This window comes from Gadus morhua, unplaced genomic scaffold, assembly GCF_902167405.1.
Source record: "Gadus morhua unplaced genomic scaffold, gadMor3.0, whole genome shotgun sequence".
Taxonomy (NCBI): domain Eukaryota; kingdom Metazoa; phylum Chordata; class Actinopteri; order Gadiformes; family Gadidae; genus Gadus; species Gadus morhua.
The window spans coordinates 35,703-62,020 of NW_021963991.1; the positions used below are offsets into that span (position 1 = coordinate 35,703).

At 43.9% G+C, this 26,318-nt stretch overlaps 1 protein-coding gene across 1 annotated transcript; it reads left to right on the forward strand.

The window, feature by feature from the left end:
• Nucleotides 1-11,884: 11,884 nt before the first annotated feature.
• On the forward strand, nt 11,885-26,027 carry LOC115538580 (rab11 family-interacting protein 2). Its single transcript, XM_030350055.1, has 6 exons — nt 11,885-12,181; nt 12,552-13,154; nt 15,609-16,024; nt 16,798-17,134; nt 18,762-18,828; nt 21,146-26,027. Exons 2-6 carry the CDS (start codon nt 12,802-12,804, stop codon nt 21,368-21,370), a joined length of 1,398 nt encoding a protein of 465 aa, XP_030205915.1. The 5' UTR covers nt 11,885-12,181; nt 12,552-12,801; the 3' UTR covers nt 21,371-26,027.
• The last annotated feature ends 291 nt before the right edge of the window (nt 26,028-26,318 follow it).

Sequence of the window (26,318 nt, forward strand, 5' to 3'; positions counted from 1 at the left end):
GGAGGGAGTGAGAGAGAGAGAGAGAGAGAGAGAGAGAGAGAGAGAGAGAGAGAGAGAGCAAACAGCCCCAGACAGGTCAGCTCACGGATCATCCTGAGACTTCGTCCACCATGTCTGCACTGCACCCCTCTCTCTTTCTGTCTCTCTCTTTCTGTCTCTCTCTCTCTCTCTCTCTTCTCTCTCTCTCTCTCTCTCTCTCTCTCTCTCTCTCTCTCTCTCTCTCTCTCTCTCTCTCTCTCTCTCTCTCTCTCTCTCTCTCTCTCTCTCTCTCTCTCTCCTCTCCTCCCTCCCTCCCTCCCTCCCTCCCTCCCTCCCTCTCTCTCTCTCTCTCTCACCCTCTCTGTCTCACTCTCCCTCTCGCCCTGTTCGCGGTGACTCAGCTGGTCTCACTTAGAGGACGCGATGAGGAGGGGGGGGGGGGGGGGGGGGCTGGGGGGTCACGGGGTCACACCATGACCTCATCAAATTAGCCCCAACCGAGTGAGGTGTTTAGCACGACTTAAAACAAGTAATCTGAAGGGCATTAAATGCAAATGCGACGCGGCCATATGCCCACTTCAAACACACACAAACGCGCACACGTGTGCACACACACACACACACACTCACACACACACACACACACACACACACACACACACACACACACACACACACACACACACACACACACACACACACATAGCGGAACCATTCACATGTCTCATAGTGGGGGTGGGGGGGGGCTGTTAAGATGACAATGGGTTCCTGTCACGCCGGCTGGCCAGGTGCAACACATTTCAACCAGCGCTGACGTCCAGCTCAGTCTGAGAGCTGCTGGACGCAAGCGGACGCTCCAGCCGCTGAGTTACCCTCCAGTATAAAAATACCAAAAAAAGATATATCTCGTTTTCAACCGGACCTCAAACTTTAATTCCATCATCGGGTGAAATCTAAAGACGAGACGCTCCACTAGAGATGTCCCGATCCAGAAGTAAAGACGAAAAACTTAAATACCATCAACACAAATAAACCGAGGGAGGGGGGGTGCCGGGGGGAGGGGGGGGGGGGGGGGGAACAAACGGTGTGTGTGCTGGGCTTTGTAAACGCTCCGCCATGTGTGTGTGTGTGTGTGTGTCTCTGGTAGCGCGCACTGAGTGGCCCCCGTCAGGTTGTTAAAATTACGGGCGAGGACTGATTTTGCGCCCTCGGGCTACGGCCTCCCGAGAACATGTGGCTGCTCCTATGTGCTAATAAGCACCTGTGGAGAAGGGGAGGGAGGGGGAGGTGGGGGAGAGGGGGGGTTTGGGGGGGGGGGGGGGGGGGGGGGGGGGGTGAGAGACCCCCGCGGGGCCCAACAGCCGTGCCACCTGCACAGACCACCACTGTGCCTCTGATTTTGCAGATCCGCTCAGGCCGGTCACGTCGCCCATACACGTGGGGAGGGCGGGCGAAACACAAGCCCTGCTTTCTAACGGCGCGTATTTATACGCTGAGGCCTGACTGATGCACGGCTCGGCCCGGTGTGGGCCCACAACGCCCGTAAGAACAGCGATAGAATGGGATTGAATGAGCTGAATGCGTCCTGTAAAACATGATCCTGTGGTTTATGCTTCACAAACATAGCACAGTGTGTACGGCGGCTGGATGCGGGCTGAGTGTGTTGTTGACTTAATTACCGTGTTTCACTGTACACACAATTAAATGGGCCCGGCTAATGACGCCGGGTTAGACCTCATGAGAGGCACATTGAGCTAGCATGGACCAGAAGAGAAGTCTCACTTGTTTGGGAGTTGTGAGTGTGTGTGTGTGTGTGTGTGTGTGTGTGTGTGTGTGTGTGTGTGTGTGTGTGTGTGTGTGTGCGTGTGTGTGTATGTGTGTGTGTGTGTGTGTGTGTGTGTGTGTGTCGGCCGTGCAGGTTTCCACCTTGGTCTCATTGAAAACGGCACACAGCTGCTGACAAGGAATGCGAGAGCAAAAAGAAGACATTGTGGGAGAGTGAACTCCTGTCAATCAAAGGGTCTCATTAAATGTGTTTAAGCTGTAAAAGCATATTGAGGAGAACCAAACAATTTTCCTCATGTGTTATGCTTACACACTGATTTGGTTTGCAGACTTCCAATCCAATCTTTTTCTTTTTCTTGCAAAAAAAAATCAAGGTGGAAATATTAAATGATGTAGTAAACTAAAACATGTATGTATGTGTGTGCAGGTACACATACACACAGACTTGCACACACGCACCCACACACACAGTCACACACACACACACACATACATACAAAACACGCATGCGTGTACGTACACACACACAAATACACACAAGCCTGCGTGCATGACCACGCACACACACACACACAAATCTGTTGGACGTCAATGTGTCTTTGTACACATGTTATTATGTGTGAAAGATGCGTCTCTCCAGTTTATTACATTCACTGGATAGTTATATTCTGTGCGATTGATAACCCACGGAAAAAAAAGAAAAGGAAAACACAATGAATTCAAAAATATGCATCCTTGTGTTCAACTGTTTGCTGTACCTTAAGAAATTCATGAGATGGTCTTTAGTTTCGCACCTGCGCTCCATAAAAAGGGACGTATTCTAGATACCACTTCACAATTCTCTGCATACTCACTGTGGAAGGCGTTGGTATACATGAAGACGGTTTATTTTCTCTCTTAGGCCCAGTCAGTCTTCCAGTGAACCAGGCGCTTCGAAAAATCTATGGACACTGAATGATCAGCCTTATTCACACCCCTTATTACTTATTAAAAGAGTCAAACACAAATTCAAGACATCTGATGCACATTTGTATTATAATCTAAAAGCGTGGTTCATATTTATTTTTAAGAAAATGACAACTCAAACTTTTTTTCTTGATTAGTTTAAACTAAGGGCCACAATTAAAAGTATAATTTTTAATTTTAATTGATCTGATTAAAGGGAAATACCAGGCTTAGGACATCAAGTTTTCTGCCACAAGTTTGAGTTTTGCTTATGTCAGCAAAATAATTATCTGCTATTTGACTTTACATTTCTTTGCACTTATTTTCTGTCAGAAACATTCATTTAAATACTTTACACATGTATGTCATAACCAGAATCATATCATCAGCCAATTACACTTTCTCATTTATAGTTTGGTCCAATTAATTCCAATATGTATGTGCTTCATTAGAGGAAAACACAAAAACCTATTTGATCTTTTTCCTTTGTTGTGTACTTGATACCAAATGTATTTGTATTACCTCATAGCACTATTACAACCTGGAAAAGTGGAACCTTTTTGTTCTGCCGCACAAAACGTTGCAAGGCTATTACCATTTAAAACAAAAAAACTATAAACATTGCCATAGGCTACATTTGATTAATTATATTGGTAATCTCCATACATTTAATTGGGATTTCTGTTTAATGTAAAATAGCCTTTTCCCAGAATAAGACTATTTCATTAAAATAAATCACTTTTAGGCAATCATTTTCAAAGTCATAATTTCATCAATTTCATTCAAATAATATCAATCATAAAAAAAGTATTTATTTTATTTAATGAAGGCTTCTCCTAAACTTCCTTTTTTTAATATTTTTCTTCACAGACCTGCTGAGATTCTCAGTGATACCAGGGCCTGGCCTCATAGCCCAGACCCACTCTCAACTCTCCTCTCCCTACTCTCCTAAAGCCCTTCTCCCCTTTCTAGCAGAGAACGTCTTTGATAGGTACTACAAGTTTTACAATGGTGTGCCCTCCACACACAAACACACACACACACACACACACACACACACGCACGCACGCACGCACACACACACACACACACACACACACACACACACACACACACACACACACACACACACACACACACACACACACACACACACACACACACACACACACACACACACACACACAGAAACATCTAATAAATACTCCTAAATGTAAAGGATCCGGCTCAGCCCTTTAAGCTCGCAGAAGGAGGAGGCATTGCCGGAGCATGAGATCAAACTGAGGGATTATTCGACCCCTGTGCTGAAAAGCTGCCCCACTTCAGCTCTTACCCCAGTGTATAACACTCCTCACTCGCGGCGAACCAAACACTGTTTGGGCCAAGTGGTGCCCCTTTCACATGTCCAGCGAGTGACAAAGGGAGAGATTGGCCAACTAACCTGCTGTTTAGATAAATAACGGTACTCAATCAGTTCTAATAATTGCCCAGCCTCTCTCCTCTCCTACACCTATTGTCCGGACGCCAGACCCGCTCAGGCCGTCTCTGTCTAATTGCTGACGGATCAGAATTTTCACTAATGGCAAGGAGGCTGTTTAAGGCCTTTATATGAAACGACTGTGCCCCCCCCCCCACCATGTGAATGATCATTCTCTTTCTGAAGAGAAACCTTCCTGTGGCCCCCCGTGTATTCAAACCTATTTATTAGCCCCTTCTCTTCTGCCAAATAGGAATCTCATGGTTTGAGTCAAGCTTTTGCAATGTTGAGAAATAACATTATTGTCATGCATGAAATGCGTGAGTCTGTACAAAGATGCGGTTGGATGCGTGAGAGGAGAGCTACATTTCACCGAGCTCTACACATGGAATGCAGAATACACAACCTTTAATGTTTGAACTGAAACCAAATGTTGTACGACTACTACTTTTTTCTAATACAGAAATGAAACAATGTACAGGTCTTTTAGAGGTTTTCTCTGTGTTGAGTGTGGTTGGGGAAGTCTAATTAATCAACACATCCACCTCGACTGAGAACCGGAGGAGACCCTCCCAGCAGAGCCTCAACGACATTTAAAACGAATAATCCCAGAAACAAATTTGAATTTGTTTATTTTCACTTAACAAAATTAGTCATAAACAGTGTTTTAGAGTTCTAAATGTACGAAGCCCCCCTTTCTCTGTCAATTATTCATAGTTTCGTCTTCGAATTACATTCAGAGTTTCAAAGCCAACCTATTTTCTGTGGTTTCAGTGCTAATCATGCCACCCACGCATTTCATGGATTAGACATTCACGCGCCGTGAAATATGAGCCATAGTGCAGCTTGGCTAACTCCATACACACGTATAATACTCCAAAATACATATGTATAATATCACTTCTACAGGGTGGTGGGACCTATCGTATATATTTATATATATAAGAGAGAGAACGAAAAAGAGAGAGAGAGCGAAAGAGAGAGTGAAAGAGAGAGAGAGAGAGAGAGAGAGAGAGAGAGAGAGAGAGAGAGAGAGAGAGAGAGAGAGAGAGAGAGAGAGAGAGAGAGAGAGAGAGAGAGAGAGAGAGAGAGAGAGAGAGAGAGAGAGAGAGAGAGAGAGAGTGAAAGAGAGATGGGTGTGAAGGAGGGGTGAATGAGAACGAGGGCGAGGGGGAGAACGAGAGAGTAGAAGAGAGGGGTGAGGTTGAGAGGGAGAGTGAGCGAGAGAGAGAGAGAGAGAGAGAGAGGAGAGGGAGCAGAAGGGAGTGTGATTCCTAATCCATTCTACAACGGGAGATATAATTATGCATTTCATAAATGATTAGCAAAATACAGGAATATTTAATCCCATTTCTCATTGATGTTCCTTAAACAGCTCTTAGGTGCACCAGGGCACACGATGAGCATCAAATTGGCCTTTCTGCAGGAAAATAGACGATTTCCTGGCAAAGGCCATGTTTTCATGCAAGATTCTGAAAGCATTAGAATAATATTAAAATGTCTCTGTAATTGAAAATGGAGAACTATTTATGAGGAAATGGGAAACCGTGCAGAGCTATGACTCCTGTAGCAGTAATAATGAATTTCAATTGAAAGTATTACTTGTCAGGTATGCCATTAGAATATATTGTGGCATTTTTGTAATCATATTAATAGTCATAGTAGAATCTAACCAGCACGTAAAAGATTAACTTTCGTTTGGAACATGGCTGTCTGTAAAGATACAGTTTTCCACTTCCAGTTTTTCCATTGCTGTGTTTGGTTCATTTCTCAACACTTATTTTTGCCCTTGTGAATGTATGATTGTGTGTATGTTTTGATGAGTGTAGGTGCTACACCTCTGACAATCAGTAGTGTAGCTTTTAAATTGTATATCACACTCCGATAAAACATGGCACAAATAAAACGATAAAACATACCAATGAATGTTTGACAAACCTTAACTACAGAGACCAAACACAGATGTTGCCTTTTTTTATTTTTTTATCGACTCAATCAGTCTCTATGGCAACTGGCCTGCCCAGACTAATTTAATCCAATCAGAACAAAAATGTCTACAACCTGCGCTGAGTCTTTACCTGAGATGTGTCTACATGTAAGTGTTCGGTGTCACGGGTCCCACTCACACACACACACACGCACACACGCACGCACGCACGTACGCACGCACGCAGACACGCACGCACGCACACACGCAGACACGCACACACACACACACACACACACACACACACACACACACACACACACACACACACACACACACACACACACACACACACATGCATGCACATGCACTATTCTATGCATGCATGCAGAGGTTGGAGTGGGAGAATAGTAGCAAAATGATCGCTCAAAAGGTCATAAGCTTCTATTACCAATCAGAGTTGTCAGCTTTGCTTAATGTCATCTGAGCAACCTTTTGTGCTCAATGTCAGTCAAAAATTGGCCCAAAACTCAAAACACCAATTCTCTATCATTGCGTGAATCCTGATAGACCTCGACCTTTGTCACCACGGCAACAAATTGAAAATGATTCCCCCAAAAATATCAATATGTCATCGCTTCGAATGTGACCCACAATTACGGGCTCTGAAGTCACTTGAAATGATCCCTGGGAGCATAAATAAAGTTTTGTTCTGGTCCAACGGCGGCGGGTGATGGGCGAGGAGGACCCTGTCTGAGGGGAACTGCATTAAAAGCTAAACGTTGACATGATCACAACATCTGGAAGACACATCACTCCTTGGCAAAGACATACTGCGGGGAGATTAGGACGAGGGACATTGATGTGTCCCAGAGAGGGAGAGAGGGAGTGATGATGACAGAGAAGTAGGACGCAGGTTCCGTGACCCGTGCAGAGAACCACCCATGGGAGCGATGACCAATGGCTTTGTGCAGAGACAGAGAACTAGTGTGGTGTTGGAACCACAACAAGAGGCTCAGCTTTGTTCTGACTGTATTATGTTTCTGTCAACAAAAATGATATGTATACTAATAATAGATATCATCATTATTAGATAATAATAATAATAATAAGACATATATTAATAAATATGAAAATGTATGCAATCATTTATAAAATAATTAATCTGATAAAAATTGAATAAAATGTAGAATTGTAATAATAATAATAATAATAATAGTAATAAGGATGATAATAATACAAATAATAATAATTCATATAATATTACAATACAATGATAAACTGGTATTACTGTTAGCAGATGAAATAAAATGCACAAAATGCTTGAAAAACTTTTACTACCAGTGCTATATTGTTGCGAGCGAACTTCCTTTGTTAGCTAGAATTGTGAGCTGCTTGTTTCGGTGATTATGCTATGTTCTATTTTACTTTATTGTAATCCACAAAACATAGGTTTTCTCCAGAAAAAAACCTAATTCCCTGGGGGCACTGACACTGAGAACCGCGCCTATTATCTGTCCTGACAGCCCGTCGTGTCATGCATGGTGTTATCTGTGACACATATCATTCCAGGGCGAAGACTTGCACATTTTCATGCCCTTTAGCACTGCACCTAAAAAGGTCATGGCTCCCTCTCCTGCATTACCCATGGAGGAAGGAGTATTATCTTAAAGTGCGTGACCTTGTGGACACCATGTCTCAACACCGTCCTTTGAGGACCATGTTTCCTTTATGTGTTATCACTGTTGCTGTTGCACTGTGACAACTATGTGCATTCACTCTCTCTCCCTCGCTCTCTTTCTCTCACACACACACACACACACACACACACACACACACACACACACACACACACACACACACACACACACACACACACACACACACACACACACACACACACATATACACACATGTGCATATACAAACACAAACATGCACACATACACATACATGCATCCACATGGTTAAAAAACAAAGACACCGACACACACCACATGCACACACACATGCACACACCCACACCCACACACACACACACACACACACACACACACACACACACACACACACACACACACACACACACACACACACACACACACACACACACACAGACACACACATACACTATTCTAAAGAATAAAAATGGAGAAAACAAGCAGTGTAATTATCGTCTTCTTTTGTAGACTCAGAAGCTGCCATAACATGTTGTTTATTGTTATGACATTTTATTGGTGGGCATTGCATAAGACTCCCACTTTTGATACCTGTTTGTTTCATGCCTCAACTTGGTATGAACACAGTACTGTCCAGCTGCAGCTTTGTTTTCAGGCCACAAATGTATTCACTTTGAAAAACCACATGACCACACTACATATGAATCTGACGGAGGATCCTGCCTTGGTGGAAATAAACCGAGGTTTGTGTGGGAGGCTGCTCACTGTCAGGGGCCGTTGACGAGCTGTCTGTGCCCATGCTGATGGATGAATGACGATACCGCCTACCGTATGGTTTATCACGAGTTTGTTTCCATCACAAAGCTATGCTTCACACGTAAGCCCACATTATGCATCTCTTCAGCAGGTTAATCAGGAAAATGCCATGCGTAGAAGTGCCTTTTTATAGATTTAAATATAGACGTTAAAGAATTAGTCTAATCGGTACACATACTATTTAATATTTTAAAACTAAATGTTTGTGGAATGCGTTATGTAGTGTACTACGCTAAATAATTGGCATTATGGCATGACATTACCTAAAAAAACGTATCGAACTTAAGTAAGCCAATAATGCAAATGCCTGCATGCTAAATATGTGATCACACAGGGATCGCCATTACAATCGCCACAAAAAGCGAACTAGAAAAGCTGTAATTTGCCCAAATCTTCGCTATTTTCCACATGTTTTTTCTTTTCCAACAGTCACTAGTTGAACCATTTCCTCCTCCCAACATGCTCTTGTCATTAGTGTGGCTGTGAAGCCCACATCACATCCCCTCTTGATGAATTATTCCATCCTGTATGGCGCTGAAGGCGTCCACAGGGCACACACATGTAGGTGCTTCCTCCAGGCCGGGGTATCTGTGTGTGTGTGTGTGTGTGGGGTGGGGGGGGGGACACACCTGTTGTACCCCTGGCCCCTGCATGCATGACCCCTGAGTCTCTTAGGTTAACTTCTGCTCACAAACCAAATGCAGAAGAACATTTTTTTTTATCTTGTCTCTTTTCTTTTTGAGGACCTGGATCTTAACGGCATTCCAGTGGCATCAACCTGTTGTTTATTTGCATGCAATTAGCATTACTGTGCTGCGAGGGCAATTGCCTTTGCTTAAAAGCAGCTGGCCTGTAGCACAACCCAGAAGGACCCAAGAGCCAAGCACTGGAACCAGGAGAGCATCATTATGCTCCATTGTAATTTTGAAGACCATTAAGTCGTTAATATTTATGTCTGTTTCTGAAAGGGCATATAATTAAATTCTAAAATGTTAAAAATCATCATTCATCATGGAAACCAGGACTCGTGACATGTTCCTGTCATTGGGCCAAGCACATAAAAAAACAGGATCAAAAGTGGCACGGCTCTCGAGGTACGACGTTTTAAAATAATCCAGTCAACAATCGGGTCAAGGTATTGTACATCCTGCTGCCTGTACACATGGTGATCTTTACATTGGGTTCTGAGTTATATGCATGCATTTCTGGCTAAGATCGCTGAGGTATTGGCTTCCAGGAGCCGCAGAGACGGACAAGTTTGCCGGACCTAGTGGCCCTCTCTTTCTACCTCGCTCATCATGCGCCCAGGCGCACATCTGCACCGATATATCAAAGCTTTGCGCGCAGAAAAAACATTCCTGCGAGTAAAGCAGGGGTGATTTGTGAGCCTCTCTCCTTCTTTTTTTATTAAATTTCATCTGTGATCTAAATGTTCGCTCGGGCTAAAAGCGAGGCCTTTTAAATCCGTCATCCGTCCCTAACGGAGACCTGCACCGCATTAAGAGCAGCGGTGACGTCACAACCGTCTCCCCCCCCCCCCCCCCCCCCTCCTCCACCCCCCCCCCCCTTCCCCCTCGTGCTCAATGCTTTCTTCATATATTATAGGCTGTCCCCGACAGATGGACAATCTTGCAGCCAGAGGTTTTTCCAAAGTGTTTAATAAATGTAATACAACCTGCATAGTGTTGGAGAGGGCGGCCCTAACCAGAGCCATCTGACTCACCGTGGCCAGAGATTGGATGGCACGGCGGCCATGAAAGGGAAAGGCTTCCTATTGGCTGAACATGGGGCCCAGGCTACCATGTGATGTCAGACAACGCTATGAGGAAAATATAAAGACTATATATATATGCATACATAAATATACAAACTGAACATCTGTGTGTGCTTGCTTGTGCTTAAATATACATATATCGACTATTATTTACAAGAAATGCTAGGGTTAAATTAATAAATCTCCTCCTTTTATTGAAGTCATTAATTTCCCTTATACATCGCTGCTTGCTGGATACAGTGTATGGACACGTTTGACTCGTTGCCAATACAAAGATCTGTGTAATGACTGCTAACCACAAGCGATAGGCCTAATCAAATATTTTTATGCAGAAGGAATGTGAATACTGATAGGGCAAAAATAAATCTCACAGTGCTGGGAGTAGCTCTACCAGGTGCTGTGCCTTACAACACACTCATGAGGCTGTGTTTATTACCGACATGTGATTCACAATGGTACGTGCCAAATCTGGATCGCCTTGTGGATACCCTGTTTTTTAAAAGCCCAATATTTTACAAAGCCTTAGCATTTCATTTAGAGATGTTCTCTGGATAAGAAGGGTAATCTCCCTTTGATGGATGGCCTCCCATCAACCTAAGGCTTGTGGTATGTACATACTGCAGTGTTTGTAGCGCTGTGATAAAACCAACAGAGGCAGGTGTGTTTGGTTACCATGTACTTGTCAAGTGGGGTGACGTGCAGTTCTCTATTCACTGAAGTGGGCTCTTTATCAGCACCTCCATGTCAGCGCCATCGTGTTTGTATGATTAACCCCTCTCAGGTGAAGTGCCCCTCCGTCCCACTTCTCAGACACCCTGCCTCAAACGCAGCCTCGCGATCACACACACACACACACACACACACACACACACACACACACACACACACACACACACACACACACACACACACACACACACACATGGACGCATACACACACAAGGACACACACACATACGGGCACACACACACTCACACACACACACACACACACACACACACACACACACACACACACATACAAACGCACATAACCACTCAGGAACACACACACATGGACACATACACACACACACACACACACACACACACACACACACACACACACACACACACACACACACACACACACACACACACACACACATACAAACGCACATAACCACTCACGGACCCACACATGCACATGGACACACACACACACATACACACACACGCACACACACACACACACAAACACACACACACACACACACACACACACACACACACACACACACACACACACACACACACACACACACACACACACACACACACACACACACACTTTAAAGAGATATGAAATAATACATACATGTATGAATTATTCTATCATACATGTATGTAGTTCTGCTCCAGATACAATTATAATTAAAGCGGTTTATGGATTCTGTATTACTGTATTGATATATGAATATGTGTTGAATTAGATAGATATAAATTGCTCCCTTTGACAGACTTTTGTTTTATGTCTATTTTCTTTTGTCTATCGTTGGTTATTATTGGTCATATTTTTTTCTGTCAGTCGCTTTGTTCGCGGGTGTGTTTGACAGGCATTCCACGCTGCGAGAGGAAATGACGTCACATCAGGAAGTAAAGCTAGCCCCTGCCCGAGTGGATCCTATGACCAGAATCCGTAAGATTTATAAGATTGTTTTCGGCTAATAAACATCGGGTAATAAAATATTAGTGTACGGCAGCCCATCTTATGCAGAAGGCATGAACGGCTTCTTGTACCGGTGGGAAACGGCATTTAGGTACGTAACTATATAATCAGTGGCCTGTCTGTAAAGGAATTGTAAGTTATTGGCTGCTAGCTGGATTCAGCTAACAATACTTAGAGCCATGAATACAGCAACATAGCTTCCCTCAACAGCACTGTACAATACCAATGGCGTTCTCCTTTTAATGCTCAGACCAGTAGGAATCTGTCTTTCGAACGTGTTTCTTACCTTTGATGTAATGACAATACGTTTCATTGAACATATCTGATTCATTGCATATGCAGTTGTAACTGTTAAGCCTGTCACTGACTGTCACTGCAGTTAATCACCAAACCTAATCTTCATCCACATCGTCATAATCGTGATCGTGATTTCTATTCCCCGTTCTTCTTCGTATTTGCAGGTGACCTGTCAGTGGCTTGGACATAATGTAAAAATGGGGCTGGCTCTGATTTACGACCTGTTTTGGCTTTTTTCCTTTCGATGACGAGTCGTAGTAACGCTATTCTATGCAGCAACATGTCAACCAACCCATAGCCATAACAAATCATGCTTCATGCATCCAACACTAACTAAAAAATAATTTATGATTAATTGAATGTAACTTACCAATTGAATGCCCCACCACCACTACAAATAAAAACGAGCTAACCATGTCACTGTTGGAGCAGTCTCAGAAGTGGTTCCCAACTCATGTCCAAGCCACTGTTCTGCAAGCCACCGGTTTGCAAGCCAAAGGCAAGAATGGAACCAATGATGCTTACACTATCATCCAGCTGGGAAAGGAAAAGTACTCCACATCAGTGTCAGAGAAAACACTGGAGCCCATCTGGAGGGAAGAAGCCTCCTTTGAGCTGCCGGGGCTGCTGTTGGAGGGGAACCCGGAGGTGTACGAGCTTTGCTTCATAGTGATGCACCGCTCCTTGGTCGGCATGGACAAGTTCCTGGGCCAGAGGTTCATCAACCTCAATGAAATCTTTGACAACAAGCAACGACGGAAAACAGAGTAAGTATCTAATTAACGTCTGTGTTATTTTTTTTTTATCCACCCCTGAAATAATTTTTTCAAAAGAGCTCTCTTAATATATTGCAGTTGTGGTGCCTAACTATGCAACACTAAGTACTAATATACCCTTTTAGGTTGGGCTTCTACTACACCACATCCAGAAGGATGACTAAGTAAAAGGTCGGACTAACACCATGATAATAGTCATTTTTTCACTGATAGATTAGCTGGACTGAAACTCTTTCAACTAAATAAGTTTTGAATATAATTCATGGTCCTGGTGGAAAAAAAAAAGCATAGAGCAGGTTTAAGTTGTACAGTGATATCCCATTGTGGTACAGAGTATACGCCTGGGATCCTTCCCTTAGGGAATCCATTGTTGCTCTGTAAAAAATAATAACCCTAGCTTTGCTCCTTCCGGTTGGGACTTTGCCATTTTAATACTGTACACACAAGAAGCTTAGCCATTAAATACCCCACATAGTTTTGAGATTATCTGGACGTGGATTTCAGTGTTTTCCGTCCTGATTTCGGGAGAAGCAGCCAGCTAAATTGAATGTGGTGGAGCTGGACAAACATGTCTGATTAGTTGTTAGTAGTGCTGCTCAGGCTCCGCACAATGCGTTGAAAAACATAAAGGTAGTACATGGTAATCCAGAAGCTCCCATGTGTCATGGGGTGGTGTCACAGCTAAGTACAATATGTGGGTGTTGGCCAACTAAGACCGGCACACCCATGTGCAATTATTGTCCTACGACGGGCCCCGAACAACCGAATCAAGACAAAGAAGAGGTTTGACCAGGTACAGATACCAATCTGGTTCCTCTTCCCCAATCAGTTCCAGGGAATCACAGTGTTTCCTTATTGGCATAGTTACTGTAAAGGTTGAGTTCATCTGCAGGCCTAAACAAGATGTCGCATCAGGCTCGCTGTCGTGGATATTTCCCCGTTGTGAACCCTTTGACCTCGTCCCGACCCGAATGCTCCTTGGCTATCAGGGCCATACTGTAGATACTGTACCATATCGGTGTGCCACCTCGCCAGTGGTTCACAGCGTTGTTTTGAACCGCCGTATCGAGGAGGAACGTCCGTCCTGATACCCGAGAAGGCCTCCCCCCCCTTAATTATCGAGCACCTGTGTGTGTGTGTGTGTGTGTGTGTGTGTGTGTGTGTGTGTGTGTGTGTGTGTGTGTGTGTGTGTGTGTGTGTGTGTGTGTGTGTGTGTGTGTGTGTGTTGAATGTGTGGCGGTTCCCACCAGCGTTGTGGTTGGGGAGGGGGCGGGAGGTTACGTCTGGCCTTGACGCGCACGTGACGCGCACGTGAAGCGCCGGCCCCTGCCCGCAGCGCACCACTCCAGCGGCGGCGGCAGACTGGGCTCGCTCCACTGGGAACGGGGGGCTACTGGGAGCCCCTTCGCTGAGTCCCTCGAAGTGGACCCCTTTCTTGACGTAGTCTTGTGTTTTTCTTTTGTGTTTTTTTTTCATGGTTGCGTTAATATGAAAACTGACATGGCAGGTGTGTGTATAATCCACGGGAACTTCACGCTTTCTTTAGCCCGTATGAACTGCAGGGCCGTCCTGTAACGGGTTGTTGCCACAGCTCGCCGCAGCACTGACTGAAGGCCAGATTTGTGCAAATGTCAAATTTTTCCGTCATGGTTAAGTCATAAATCCCATTACTTTTGGTCGAGAAAGCAAAGAGGGTTAAACAAATAGATACCAAAAGCAGCATGAAATGGCGCACCATCATTATTCAATGCTAGGCTATTTCTTAACATTTAGGTTGCAGGAAATAATGTTTATCCTTTGAATAATAAATGTTTCCCTCCTGAAATTCAAATAAAATTCGAGCCAGTAAAGGAAATCTATAAAGCTGTAGTATTTGTGTTACTGTTGAATGACATTCAGATCACAGCTGTTAAATAAACAGGCTTACTGGTTATCCACAAAGAGCTGAAGAGCATAATAAAACACACACAAAAATACATTTTGTTAGCTAGGGTGGGTCAAATGATCAAAATAATGTGTATATCTTTTTACATAAACAAATGTCATTTACCGATTCTGTAATGAATGGAATCAGGCCTGTACGATCTTATCTCAATGGCAGAACGTGCTTTGACAATTTGAGTGACCCTCCGTCCACTTGGCTTCCTCTAGTGTTTCAGATACCTGCTTCAGTGACTCATTGAATCATTTGAGTTATAGACGCTGGCAAGATGAACTGTGTTGACTATTGCTTGTTTGTTGACGAGTGAACCCGACGAAGCAACAGCCAAACGCGTCGTTTCCATCAATCTATCAGCCTACCAGTGTGTGGTGATTTAAAGTTTGTTTGGCTTCATACTGTGTTGACTGTTGCTTTGCTTGCCGTGACTGCTTTCACCTTTCTATAAATATCAAGCGCTCGGTCTCTGACGTTCCGGTCTACACCGGTCTCTGCCCCCCCCCCAGCTGGTACGCCCTGGAGTCCAAGCCGGGGAAGAAGAGGAAGGAGCGCGGGCGCATCCAGGTCAGCATCCAGTTCATGAGGAACAACATGACCGCCAGCATGTTCGACCTGTCCTCCATGAAGGACAAGCCCCGCTCGCCCTTCTCCAAGCTCAAGGGCAAGATGAAGGGCCGCAAGCACGACCTCCCCTCGGACACGTCCTCGGCCGTGCTGCCGCGCTCCGCCCTGTGTGACCCGGAGCAGCCGCCGCCGGGGCCCCCGCGCGGCCCCGGGGCCCCAGCCCCCCCGCCCGAGACCAAGGCCAAGAGGAAGCTGCTGGCCGGCTCCCACAAGCTGTCCGCCGCTCACTCCATGTCGGACCTCATCGGGAGCCACGTCCGGCCCAAGCTGGACTCCATGAACTCCATCGACGAGAGCGGTGAGGAGAGGGAAGACGGGAGCCCGTCTGGGCCGCTCGGTGGATGGGTTCTCTCACGTTTTGATGCGCTATTCCGTGACTAGGGATCGACTCATATGGATTCTTTAGGGCCGATACAGATTCTTTTCCGTCAGCCTTAACCGATGACCGATACGCCGATACAGATATTCCTGAGCCGATATTTGGAGCCGATACTGCTTTTGCTCGCTCAATTTACATCATAAAAAATTACAACATGATGATAACAAATTTTAAAAGGCTCATTTAAAAAAAGGAACATTTGTTTAACTGTCTCTAAATGCTGGAAAAAATAGTAAAAAAATAAATAATGATAATCTGCCACAAAAATCGGCCGATACACGTAAAAAACGCAAATACCGGCCGATATGTCGGTCGATCCCTATCCGTGACACACGCACCATCACAAATTAGTAAAAATAATTAGTTGGTTGCATGGTATGATTTCACAGTGCGATGAGGATATGAACCATCAGACATCTTACTGCCCCGATGCTCAGCGTGTTTATCGAGATCCGTATCTTTAATGTCGTCTTACTTTGATGAACCAAACATGTTGGGTCATGCTTGTATAGTGCCGGTTATAAAGAGACACAGCCGATGCGTGTTGAGCAGTAGGAGCATGGAGGGAATCAAACTCATAAGATTTGAGCAAAGGCACAAACATAAGCAAACGCACAAACCGTGGACAAATATCTTCAATACATCCAAAGGCCCCTCTCTGACCGGCGTTCCTGCGTTGTTGGCGTTCCCAGGTGGGCCCCACCGACGTTCCCAGAGCGACGTGCCCGACTACGCGGGCGTGGAGGGCGGCGACGACCCCTTCGGGGACCTCAGCGACGGCCTGCCGCAGAAGTACGCCACGCTGCCCCGCAACCACAACCCCAACCCCTTCCAGGGTGGGGGCGCGGCGGCCTGGGAGCCGGGCGCCGAGCGGCAGAAGAAGGAGAAGGTCAGCCTGCTGGAGCGAGTGACGGGCAAGAAGGACGCGCGCAAGGCGGCCAACGGCGCCCGCACCGGCAGCACCAGCGACCTGCGCGTGGCCAACCCCTTCAGCGCCGACGTGCAGTTCACCAACCCCTTCAAATCCAGGTACCGGACCCGTACCGCTGACCTAACCCATGGGGTGGAGACGCCCAACCCCGGGTGTCTGACCCTAACCCTGATTTAAACCAGGCAGTAATGACTCAACACCACCTGACCCTAACCCTGATTTAAACCAGGCAGTAATGACTCAACACCACCTGACCCGAACCCTGATTTAAACCAGGCAGTAACAACTCATCACCAGCTGACCCTAACCCTGATTTAAACCAGGCAGTAACAACTCATCACCATCTGACCCGAACCCTGATTTAAACCAGGCAGTAACAACTCATCACCACCTGAGCCTAACCCTGATTTAAACCAGGCAGTAACAACTCATCACCACCTGACCCTAACCCTGATTTAAACCAGGCAGTAACAACTCATAACCATCTGACCCGAACCCTGATTTAAACCAGGCAGTAACAACTCATCACCATCTGACCCTAACCCTGATTTAAACCAGGCAGTAACAACTCATCACCACCTGACCCTAACCCTGATTTAAACCAGGCAGTAACAACTCATCACCATCTGACCCTAACCCTGATTTAAACCAGGCAGTAACAACTCATCACCACCTGACCCTAACCCTGATTTAAACCAGGCAGTAAGGACTCATCACCACCTGACCCTAACCCTGATTTAAACCAGGCAGTAAGGACTCATCACCACCTGACCCTAACCCTGATTTAAACCAGGCAGTAATGACTCATCACCACCTGACCCTAACCCTGATTTAAACCATGTTGTAACGACTCAACCCAATCTGACCCTAACCCTGATTTAAACCAGGCAGTAAGGACTCATCACCACCTGACCCTAACCCTGATTTAAACCACGTTGTAACGACTCAACCCAATCTGACCCTAACCCTGATTTAAACCAGGCAGTAACAACTCATCACCATCTGACCCTAACCCAGATTTAAACCAGGCAGTAACACCTCAACAGCAGATGTCTGACCCTAACCCTGATTTAAACCATGCTGTAGTATACATTGGCCCAATGAGAAGGACACTTGGTTCAAAAAAATAAGGACACTTGAAAAATGAACCGTGGGCAAACGGCAAAAACAGAAAATGTAGTTTTCCTAACAGACTTTGTGACTCATGGCCTCGTCCAGCCTCTGTTTCATCACAGGAGGTCCTTTTTTTCTGCCTCCTTAAACAACTTGTTTCAAGAGAATTCTTTCAGCACTATTTCATGTATTTCCTTGCACCTATCGCATGCATTCCCTCTCCTGCACACAGAGGCCAGGTATTGGCACGGTGTGGGGGAGCTCTGTGTTTAAGACCTGGTTAATCAGACTGGAAGGTGTCATTAGTGACTCTTTAGAGAGCCCGGGCTTGATAACCGAGCCCTCTGAGCTACAGTAATGAGATCTTTCAGAGCGATAGACCAACCAATTAACCACTAATCTCGCCGTAGACAGCAGCCCATCAACCATACCGCTGCCTCGGTGATAGCAGATGAATAAAAGCAACAGTGGTTTGGACCATAACTTTTGTATCTCCCCGCACACAAAATAATTGAAGACCTCATGATTGATATTGATCCCGACCGTCCCATTTTCTTTCAAGCTAATGTATTCGATTTTTCATTGAAGGCTGTTTTTTATTTTTTATTGCAGTGATTCAAAGCCAACAGCAAAAGGGGACCTCAAGTTTGGCCAGAAAACCAGAGATGTCAAGAAAAATGTAAGAGGCTATCCCAGTCACTCACTCATACAATGCTGGTAAATTGTTGCTTAAGGGAGGTCAAAACAACCCTACTCTCATTGGGAAAGCAGGGTGTTTACCGTCATTGAAAATGGAGACATAACAATGACATTTAAAATTAAAATGTTTGTGATATTTAGATTTATTTTAAATTTATACACAGAGTTGTTGTGGCTCAATGTAATGTGTAATCCAGAAACGGTTATTGTTAACATCACAGGGAAAGCTATAGGCCCCTTAACATAAGTGTGGCGCAGCCACGTGGTTTGTGTGTACTTTTAATTGAGAACTTTCAGTCTCGTCTGACATGCAGCTGGTGAGGATGATCTCCGAGGCCTTTCCAGAAATCCAGAGTTGCCATTCAACTAATTAGCCGATGCACACACTGTTTGTCATCTCTGATCCCGTCATTATACGAGGCGGTGTGAAAACGTGGTCTCCAAGGTCAGCTGTAGTAGTTTGTTAAACTCGCTCTGTAATTGGAGTTTATTGTCTTCTTCCCCTTTTCTTTTTGTTTAGCAAACGGGTAGTTGGTATTTAAGATACTGTCATCATATGCTTTTTTTTTTTTCTTACTGTGTGTCTGCTTATTTCCCGAAACAAACCTCAGCGTTTCGGAGAGAGAGAGAAGGAAGGCATTTCTATGTCAGCGATAGGGGCGGACAAAGTGCCGGCTAAATGGGAAAGTGAATGCTGATAATGGCTTTCCTCACCTTCCTCCGTGGGTGTTGAGGGCTGTCGGTAGCCACACATGTGCCCCCTGTGCGAGGCAGAGGCACCCGGGCAGACATGGCAGTTCCCATTTCCTCTGCCTCCACTGGCTAATTAACCACATGAGGGGAGGGGGTGAGAGTGGGAGTGGGGAGGCGGGTGGTGGTGCTGATGGTGGGGGAGGTGCTGGTGGTGGTGGTGGTGGTGGTGGTGGTGGTGGGGGAGGTGGTGGTGTGGACAGTGAGCGATTTCAAAGGACTGAGCTTTTAGAGGCTGAGCTCATTAGAAATAGTAATGAGACAAGTGGAGAATGCCAAGTGTGCGCCTTATCTTCCTCTCGCTGCTGATCGCAGGAAAATGGTCATCATTACTGTGCCAGTTCATGGTCATTTCCAGGCCTTTGTCACTAGCCGTTATAGCGCTTGATTACATAGTGTGTGTGTGTGTGTGTGTGTGTGTGTGTGTGTGTGTGTGTGTGTGTGTGTGTGTGTGTGTGTGTGTGTGTGTGTGTGTGTGTGTGTGTGTGTGTGTGTGTGTGTGTGTGTGTGTGTGGACAGTGGAGCGAGGCTGGTATGTGGAAAGCAGCCCTAATTTCCTTGGGGCGGACTGGCTCCTATTGCTTTTAAAAGCCCCACCGTAGTATTTCCCCCCGTAAGATCTCTCCATGTTGTCTGTGAGGAATTGGTGACTCAGACTGTTCTCCAAGCGTTCCCAGTGCGTGTAAGCCTCACAGTAGCCTGTGTGTTGTTAAAACCGATAAGATAGGAGGGAAGCTGGCCCAATCTGGGCTCTCTCGTCTTCTCTTTTTTTTTTTTTGTGCATTGTCTTTTATATACAGCGAGAGCGGGCTGACTAGTGCATGGGAGTGGGAGCTGATAAGCGTGGTATTTAAAACAGGGTTAAGACTCAGCTGCTCTCTCTGTACGGGGGAGGCTGCCCAGCGCTGCACTGATAAAGTGGTCCCTCATTAAAAATTATTACAGCTCCTCTTGTGCCCTTGCGGTATGGTCTGCACGTACTGTACCGCGGAACCCTCCCCCTACACCACCACCACCCCCCCCCCCCCCCCCCCCCCTACACCACCACCACCCCCACCACCACCTCCTCCACCAACACAGATAGGGCTTAGACTTGGATTGGATTCAGGGTCTGACCTTTTATTGGTGAGATAGGCCGGCACATTGTCCCACAGAATGTAAGAAAAAACCTAATATGGGCCTTCGAGGAACTGATAGGTCGGCAATACCGTTTTACCTGCCGTTGAATGATACTCGTTTCTTTTATTCTTTCATTGGGGCTCATTTATTTTGCTCATTTGTGATGCAAGTTTATATTCGTGTGAACCGATTGTCTGGTATTTGTTTAACCCCGCACACTGAAAGATACCTGCCAACTCCGCTGTCATCAAATCCCTCACGGCCATCAGCTCCAGGCCCTAAGGGAAAACGTTAATTCATTAATTAGATCGAAAGATATAATCCCGTTTTACGTTTGTGTGGCAGTTCATGTATTGGAGAAGATCCACACGTTTCGTAAACTGGTGGACAATGAAACCACTCAACCAGCGTCCGCCTCATGCCTCCAGGTGGCCCCCCGGGAGACCGCGGCCGCCTACAGCAACCTGTCGTTCGACGAGGTGGTGAGGGAGCTCATCAAGCAGAAGGAGGTGGTGAGGAAGAAGGACTCCCACATCCGGGAGCTGGAAGACTACATCGACAACCTGCTGGTGCGCGTCATGGAGGAGACCCCCAGCATCCTGCGGACCCCCTACGAGCCAAAGAGGAAGGCGGGTAAAATCTCTAAGAAGTGAGGATCAAAGAACAATGCCTTTTGCAGAGTGGCAGAGGTGAAGGAGCAGAGAGAGCTGGTTAACTGGTACTGTAGTCAGGAAGAAAGTACTTACTGGAAAAGTAAGACTGTACAAAGGAGTTTGACTAATGCCAAATTTATGATATATATTTTTATTTAGTTTCAGATCTTTTTTTTTTAAATCATTTATTTTTACTCCGCTCGGAGTAATTGAATGTAATTACATATGCTTTAAGTATTAGTTCCTTAAGGGGAAATTCCGTGGTTTCTTCTTTGGGATAAATGATACATCAGGTTAGGTTGAGTTTTTCTTTGGTTGTTGATTTGGATTTTCTTTTCTTTCAATTACTAAATGAAACTATGGTGCACCATCTTTGCCGAACAATCAAAACACTTTTCACAGGCTCACCCAGGAGATTCTAATCCTTGGCTGATACAGATTGTTAACAAGGCATTTGGGGGCTAAACATGGCTGACGAGACCAATCATATCCCCAACACGACCCCTTCTCCGCGCCCAGTGATGCTTAAGGTTGTTGGGGAGTAGGCGCCACTTTGATGACGTAACCCTAACAAGACAACTGAAGTCTCTAATTAAATAAGTAGCCTTGGCTATTAAGAGAACGCCAAGTCCAGGCGTATCCCATGCATGAAGTGGCAGTGTCTTCCTCGTGTGTTGGGCTGCCATGTTCTATGGATGCCAGCAGCCCCTGGTATGACTGGAGCTACGTTTGTGATGAGCAGATGTTCGCAGTAGTAGTGGTATTCTGTCTGCTAAAGGACGTGGGTGTCAAGGTGTTGATCATATGGCACCCTCAATAGCTCTGTTTACACTCGGTACTACCCCGACTACTGTCCACTACAGACCCCACACTGGCCTCAGCCCCCTCACTAGGATAGCCAACGCTGAGTATTTATTGAAGACACTTACTTGCCTCACAATCTTTATTTATGAATGTAATACCGTTCAAAGTGACCCCTCTAAAGGGAAACCCCCATTATCTGTCACTGTCATCGCTCAGAAAAGTATACCTCCGCTTTAACAATGTGCAACAATACTTACAGGTAGACTGGTGCAGAAGCTATGACACTAACACAGTTTTCAGTAATTTTTTACATTTTACAAGTGTAGTCCAAAAGTATCTGTTCACTACCCAAAACCCCTTTCTTTGTTTATTTAAAAAACGAATGTTTACTTTACATACACATACACGATCGTTGTTGTTAATATGTATGCTTTTCACCGATACAAATCCAGAACAATTTGTAGATGGTATTAACCGAGAGGCAGAATAGTCTAAACTTTAAGAACGTGTTCCCTGGTCGACCTGTTTGTGTTTCTCGTTAATCGTAGCTTGCCCTCGTGTGTCCGCTCCTGTTCTCCAAGCGGCTCTGTTACAGTGTCCTGTGGAAGTGACGGTACGCTGTGCCGTTCCCTCCTCCTCCGACCTGTCCCCTTGGGGATGACCTAATGGGGGTCATGGTCAGGTGACTGTGGAGGAGAAGGAGCAATGACAGCACAGGACATGTCAGCCCAGTGTCGGCCCCGCCTCCATGCATGTGCAGGATCATTGTCCTGGTGGAAACGTATCCCCCTAAGTGCAGCAGAAGGAATGGCGGCCCTGTGTAGAATGGATTGGAGATCCTCTATGGTCATTGTGTGATTTTAATCCTGTAAATTTAAAGTCACCATGATGGTATTGGGCAGACATTGCTAAAGTTTGTCTACTTGCAGCTAAAAATCCTTTATCCAATGCTGAAAATACTAAACGGACCTTATTCTACTTGGTACGAACCACACAGACATCCGAGCATTACAATTGCAAAGTAATAGGGCCCTATTTATTATGTCAGTATTTATTAGTTGATGTAAAAAACGTCATTCTCGGTAGAGAAACAAAATACTAAAATAGTTCATTTTGAGGAAAGAAGTGAACACGATATTTCATTTTCCCACAAGCACATAAGCCAGTCCGTTAGAATTGCCTAAAATTGCCTTCATTTTTATTAATTTGAACCACCATTATTACCGTAATTAATACTGGTCAGTTATGTGTTCCTAATATGTATATTGATCTTCAAGCCCAGAAGCATGCATTTCTGTCACACATTATGGGATACAGTTGCATAAACCAGGCCCAGTGCAGTATACTGTTACACATAACATCTTCCGGGTGTACTGCATTGTAGTTTGGGTACAATTATTTTACTCTGTTTGCAATTACTTGCACCAGAAAGGTGGGTTTTAGGGCATGGGAACAATGGTGAAAACAATTGGGTGCTGAGGTTAAGTGCTTTTAAACTCATGAAGATGGCCGTGCTGGGAATAAAAAGTATGTTATGAAGTAAAATGTCACTTTATGCCAGATTTTATTTTTGCAAAGACGCGTACATTTTTTACACTGGATATCGGCTTATATTGAAGGTTCTCTTTGCGTGGTTTTGTTTCCATATTTAGCAATATCCTCTTAACTACATATGTACTCTCGGCCAAGAGAATTATAATTTGTCTTTTATTATTTTCTATTGAATTCATCATATGCTACATGCTTGTGGGATAAATGTGCTACTAAATGTTGCTGGTAGTTTGAACTAGTGTTAAAGAAATATATATACATGATTATATTTGGTAATGGTACTTTTTTTTCTTCTCTGGAATGGGAAAGGCTGATTCTTATTTTATTTTGATACGTTATGGTTTAGTTACTAATTTAAAGGTTTACATTTGTTACGTTGAAGCCAATTGAAAGGATAGGAAAAGAAGAGGTGTACAGTGTTAAACCATGCTTTGTCTTCTACTAAATGAACACATTTACACGAAACGTACATTGTGTTTGGATGCATGTATTTATCACTCGCTCTGATGATCTGAGTTTACGTGACCTTACCCTTCTGCTCATGTGGACACGTTTGGTCTCAGATGTGTTAATCAGAGATGGTTTTTATATTTGACCTTTACACTGTATTACAATAACTTACACGTGTGACAAAGTGATATACTGGATATATTTGGAATTTTACAAGTTCAAACAGAACAAAAAAAGTTGCAACTACAAAACTTTTTTTCCCCCCTCACCAAGTGTTAACCTGCTAAATGTTTTTAAAAAAAATGTCTGCTGCTAAGTAGGTCTGTCTGAGGTAAATACACTTAATCGCTTTTGTGAGCCCTGGCTAATTCTGAGCCAACGTTTCCCTCAACTGAATGTATGGTGGTTGGCTTCGGAATGCATCATTGTCTTAATACTTTAATTCACAAAGCTTTACACTAATGAGTTTATTGAACCTTTTCTTTACTTTTTAAGTTTTAAGCATTCTCAAAGTAAAGACTATTTTAATTTTCTTTCTTACCCCCGTGTTATAAGACACATAACTGTTTACCTAAATTTGGACCATATTTATTATGTTTTTCTACCTTATGTGACACAAATGTCTGTTCTAACGGCACACATTTTTACACATTTTCAAGTCAATCAAGTACTACATTCCCTGTCTACAGTAGATATTAAAATAAATATTCATAAAATGAATAAGTCTATTATTTTATTGTCACTTATAATTACAAAAAAAGTGCTAGAAATAGTGGACACATTTAAGGTCTAAAATATTTATTTTAGAAAATTAAAATAGTCATTATTTCATACGATTTGCACTTTTGCATAATGACTGGCCAACAAGCTTTATTACCTGGATATTTGCATTTTATTTTGAAACAAATGTTTGTATTATTTGTTCTGCTTTGCTATTAACTGCTTAACATTAACGTTAAAAAAACCATGTTGAATTATATTCCATTTGTTGAACAAATACAAGGCTTTAACAAAGTATAGCCCTTTTTTAATTTTACGTTTACAAGTTTAGTACTATTTCCATCAATTCTTAATTTGATAAACATTGTATCCAGCAGAGTATTGAACGAGTAGTAGTTTAAGGGAGACCATAACACCTAGACCAAAACAATAAATGGATATTTTGATGAAAAGGAGAGAAAGCTTAAATAGGAATCAAAAAATAGTTTTTAACAATCTTCCATCAATTTTTTTAAGTTGAGTGCTGATATTATGATAGAAACAAATAATGACCGTATAAACAACAATCAAAACATAAGAAAGATTACTTTCTATCTAACTACGATTATATTAATGTTATTAGTTAGCTTTTTAGTCCTTAAAATTCACATTATGTAAAAGACTGGTAAGCATTGCGTTTGCGAACAAAAACGGCCTGACAATAGCGAGCACGAGTACTGTACACTGGCAGGATTTGCATTACAATACTTAATATCATTGTTACATGTTTATCATTTTTTGGGCCACAAATGTATCCAATTCTATATTTTTGAATTACACATACATATTATCACATTGAATTCCTATAAAACAGCCCGTATGCAGGACTTAAAGCTGTGCATCAATGAAGGGAATGAAAGGTTTTGATGGACCCCGTGCTGTTCATAAACATTGAGTTTTAAATGTAATGCAAAATAACATGATGAATAGCAACAGCTGTATTTAGCACCAAATCAAGTAGTGCATTAAACGCTTTCTGTAATGCACCAATTCCCATTCATTTAATGTTATTTGATGCAATCCACTGGATGTTTTTTGATGGCACAAGCACAATTGTATTGCTCTTTTCAATAAATACACTGTACAAAAAGAATATACTTTTTAGAGAGTATTTTTTTAAATATGCATAGCTATATGCTACATTATGATTTATATGTAGTATGTACATATATGATTAAGCAAGTTCCATCTTTATTCCTTAGTATTTGAATAAATTGATCAATGGTGTATACATCACAGGGAATAAATGGACCAACTGTTGTATTATTATTGTGACAGATAATATTACATCAATTTATTAGATCTCTACTGGAAGCGGCGGTTAAACTGCCATTTAGAGTTGCTAATTTGTGCCCTTTTGTGTCCAGCCTCTATTTTCTCCTTT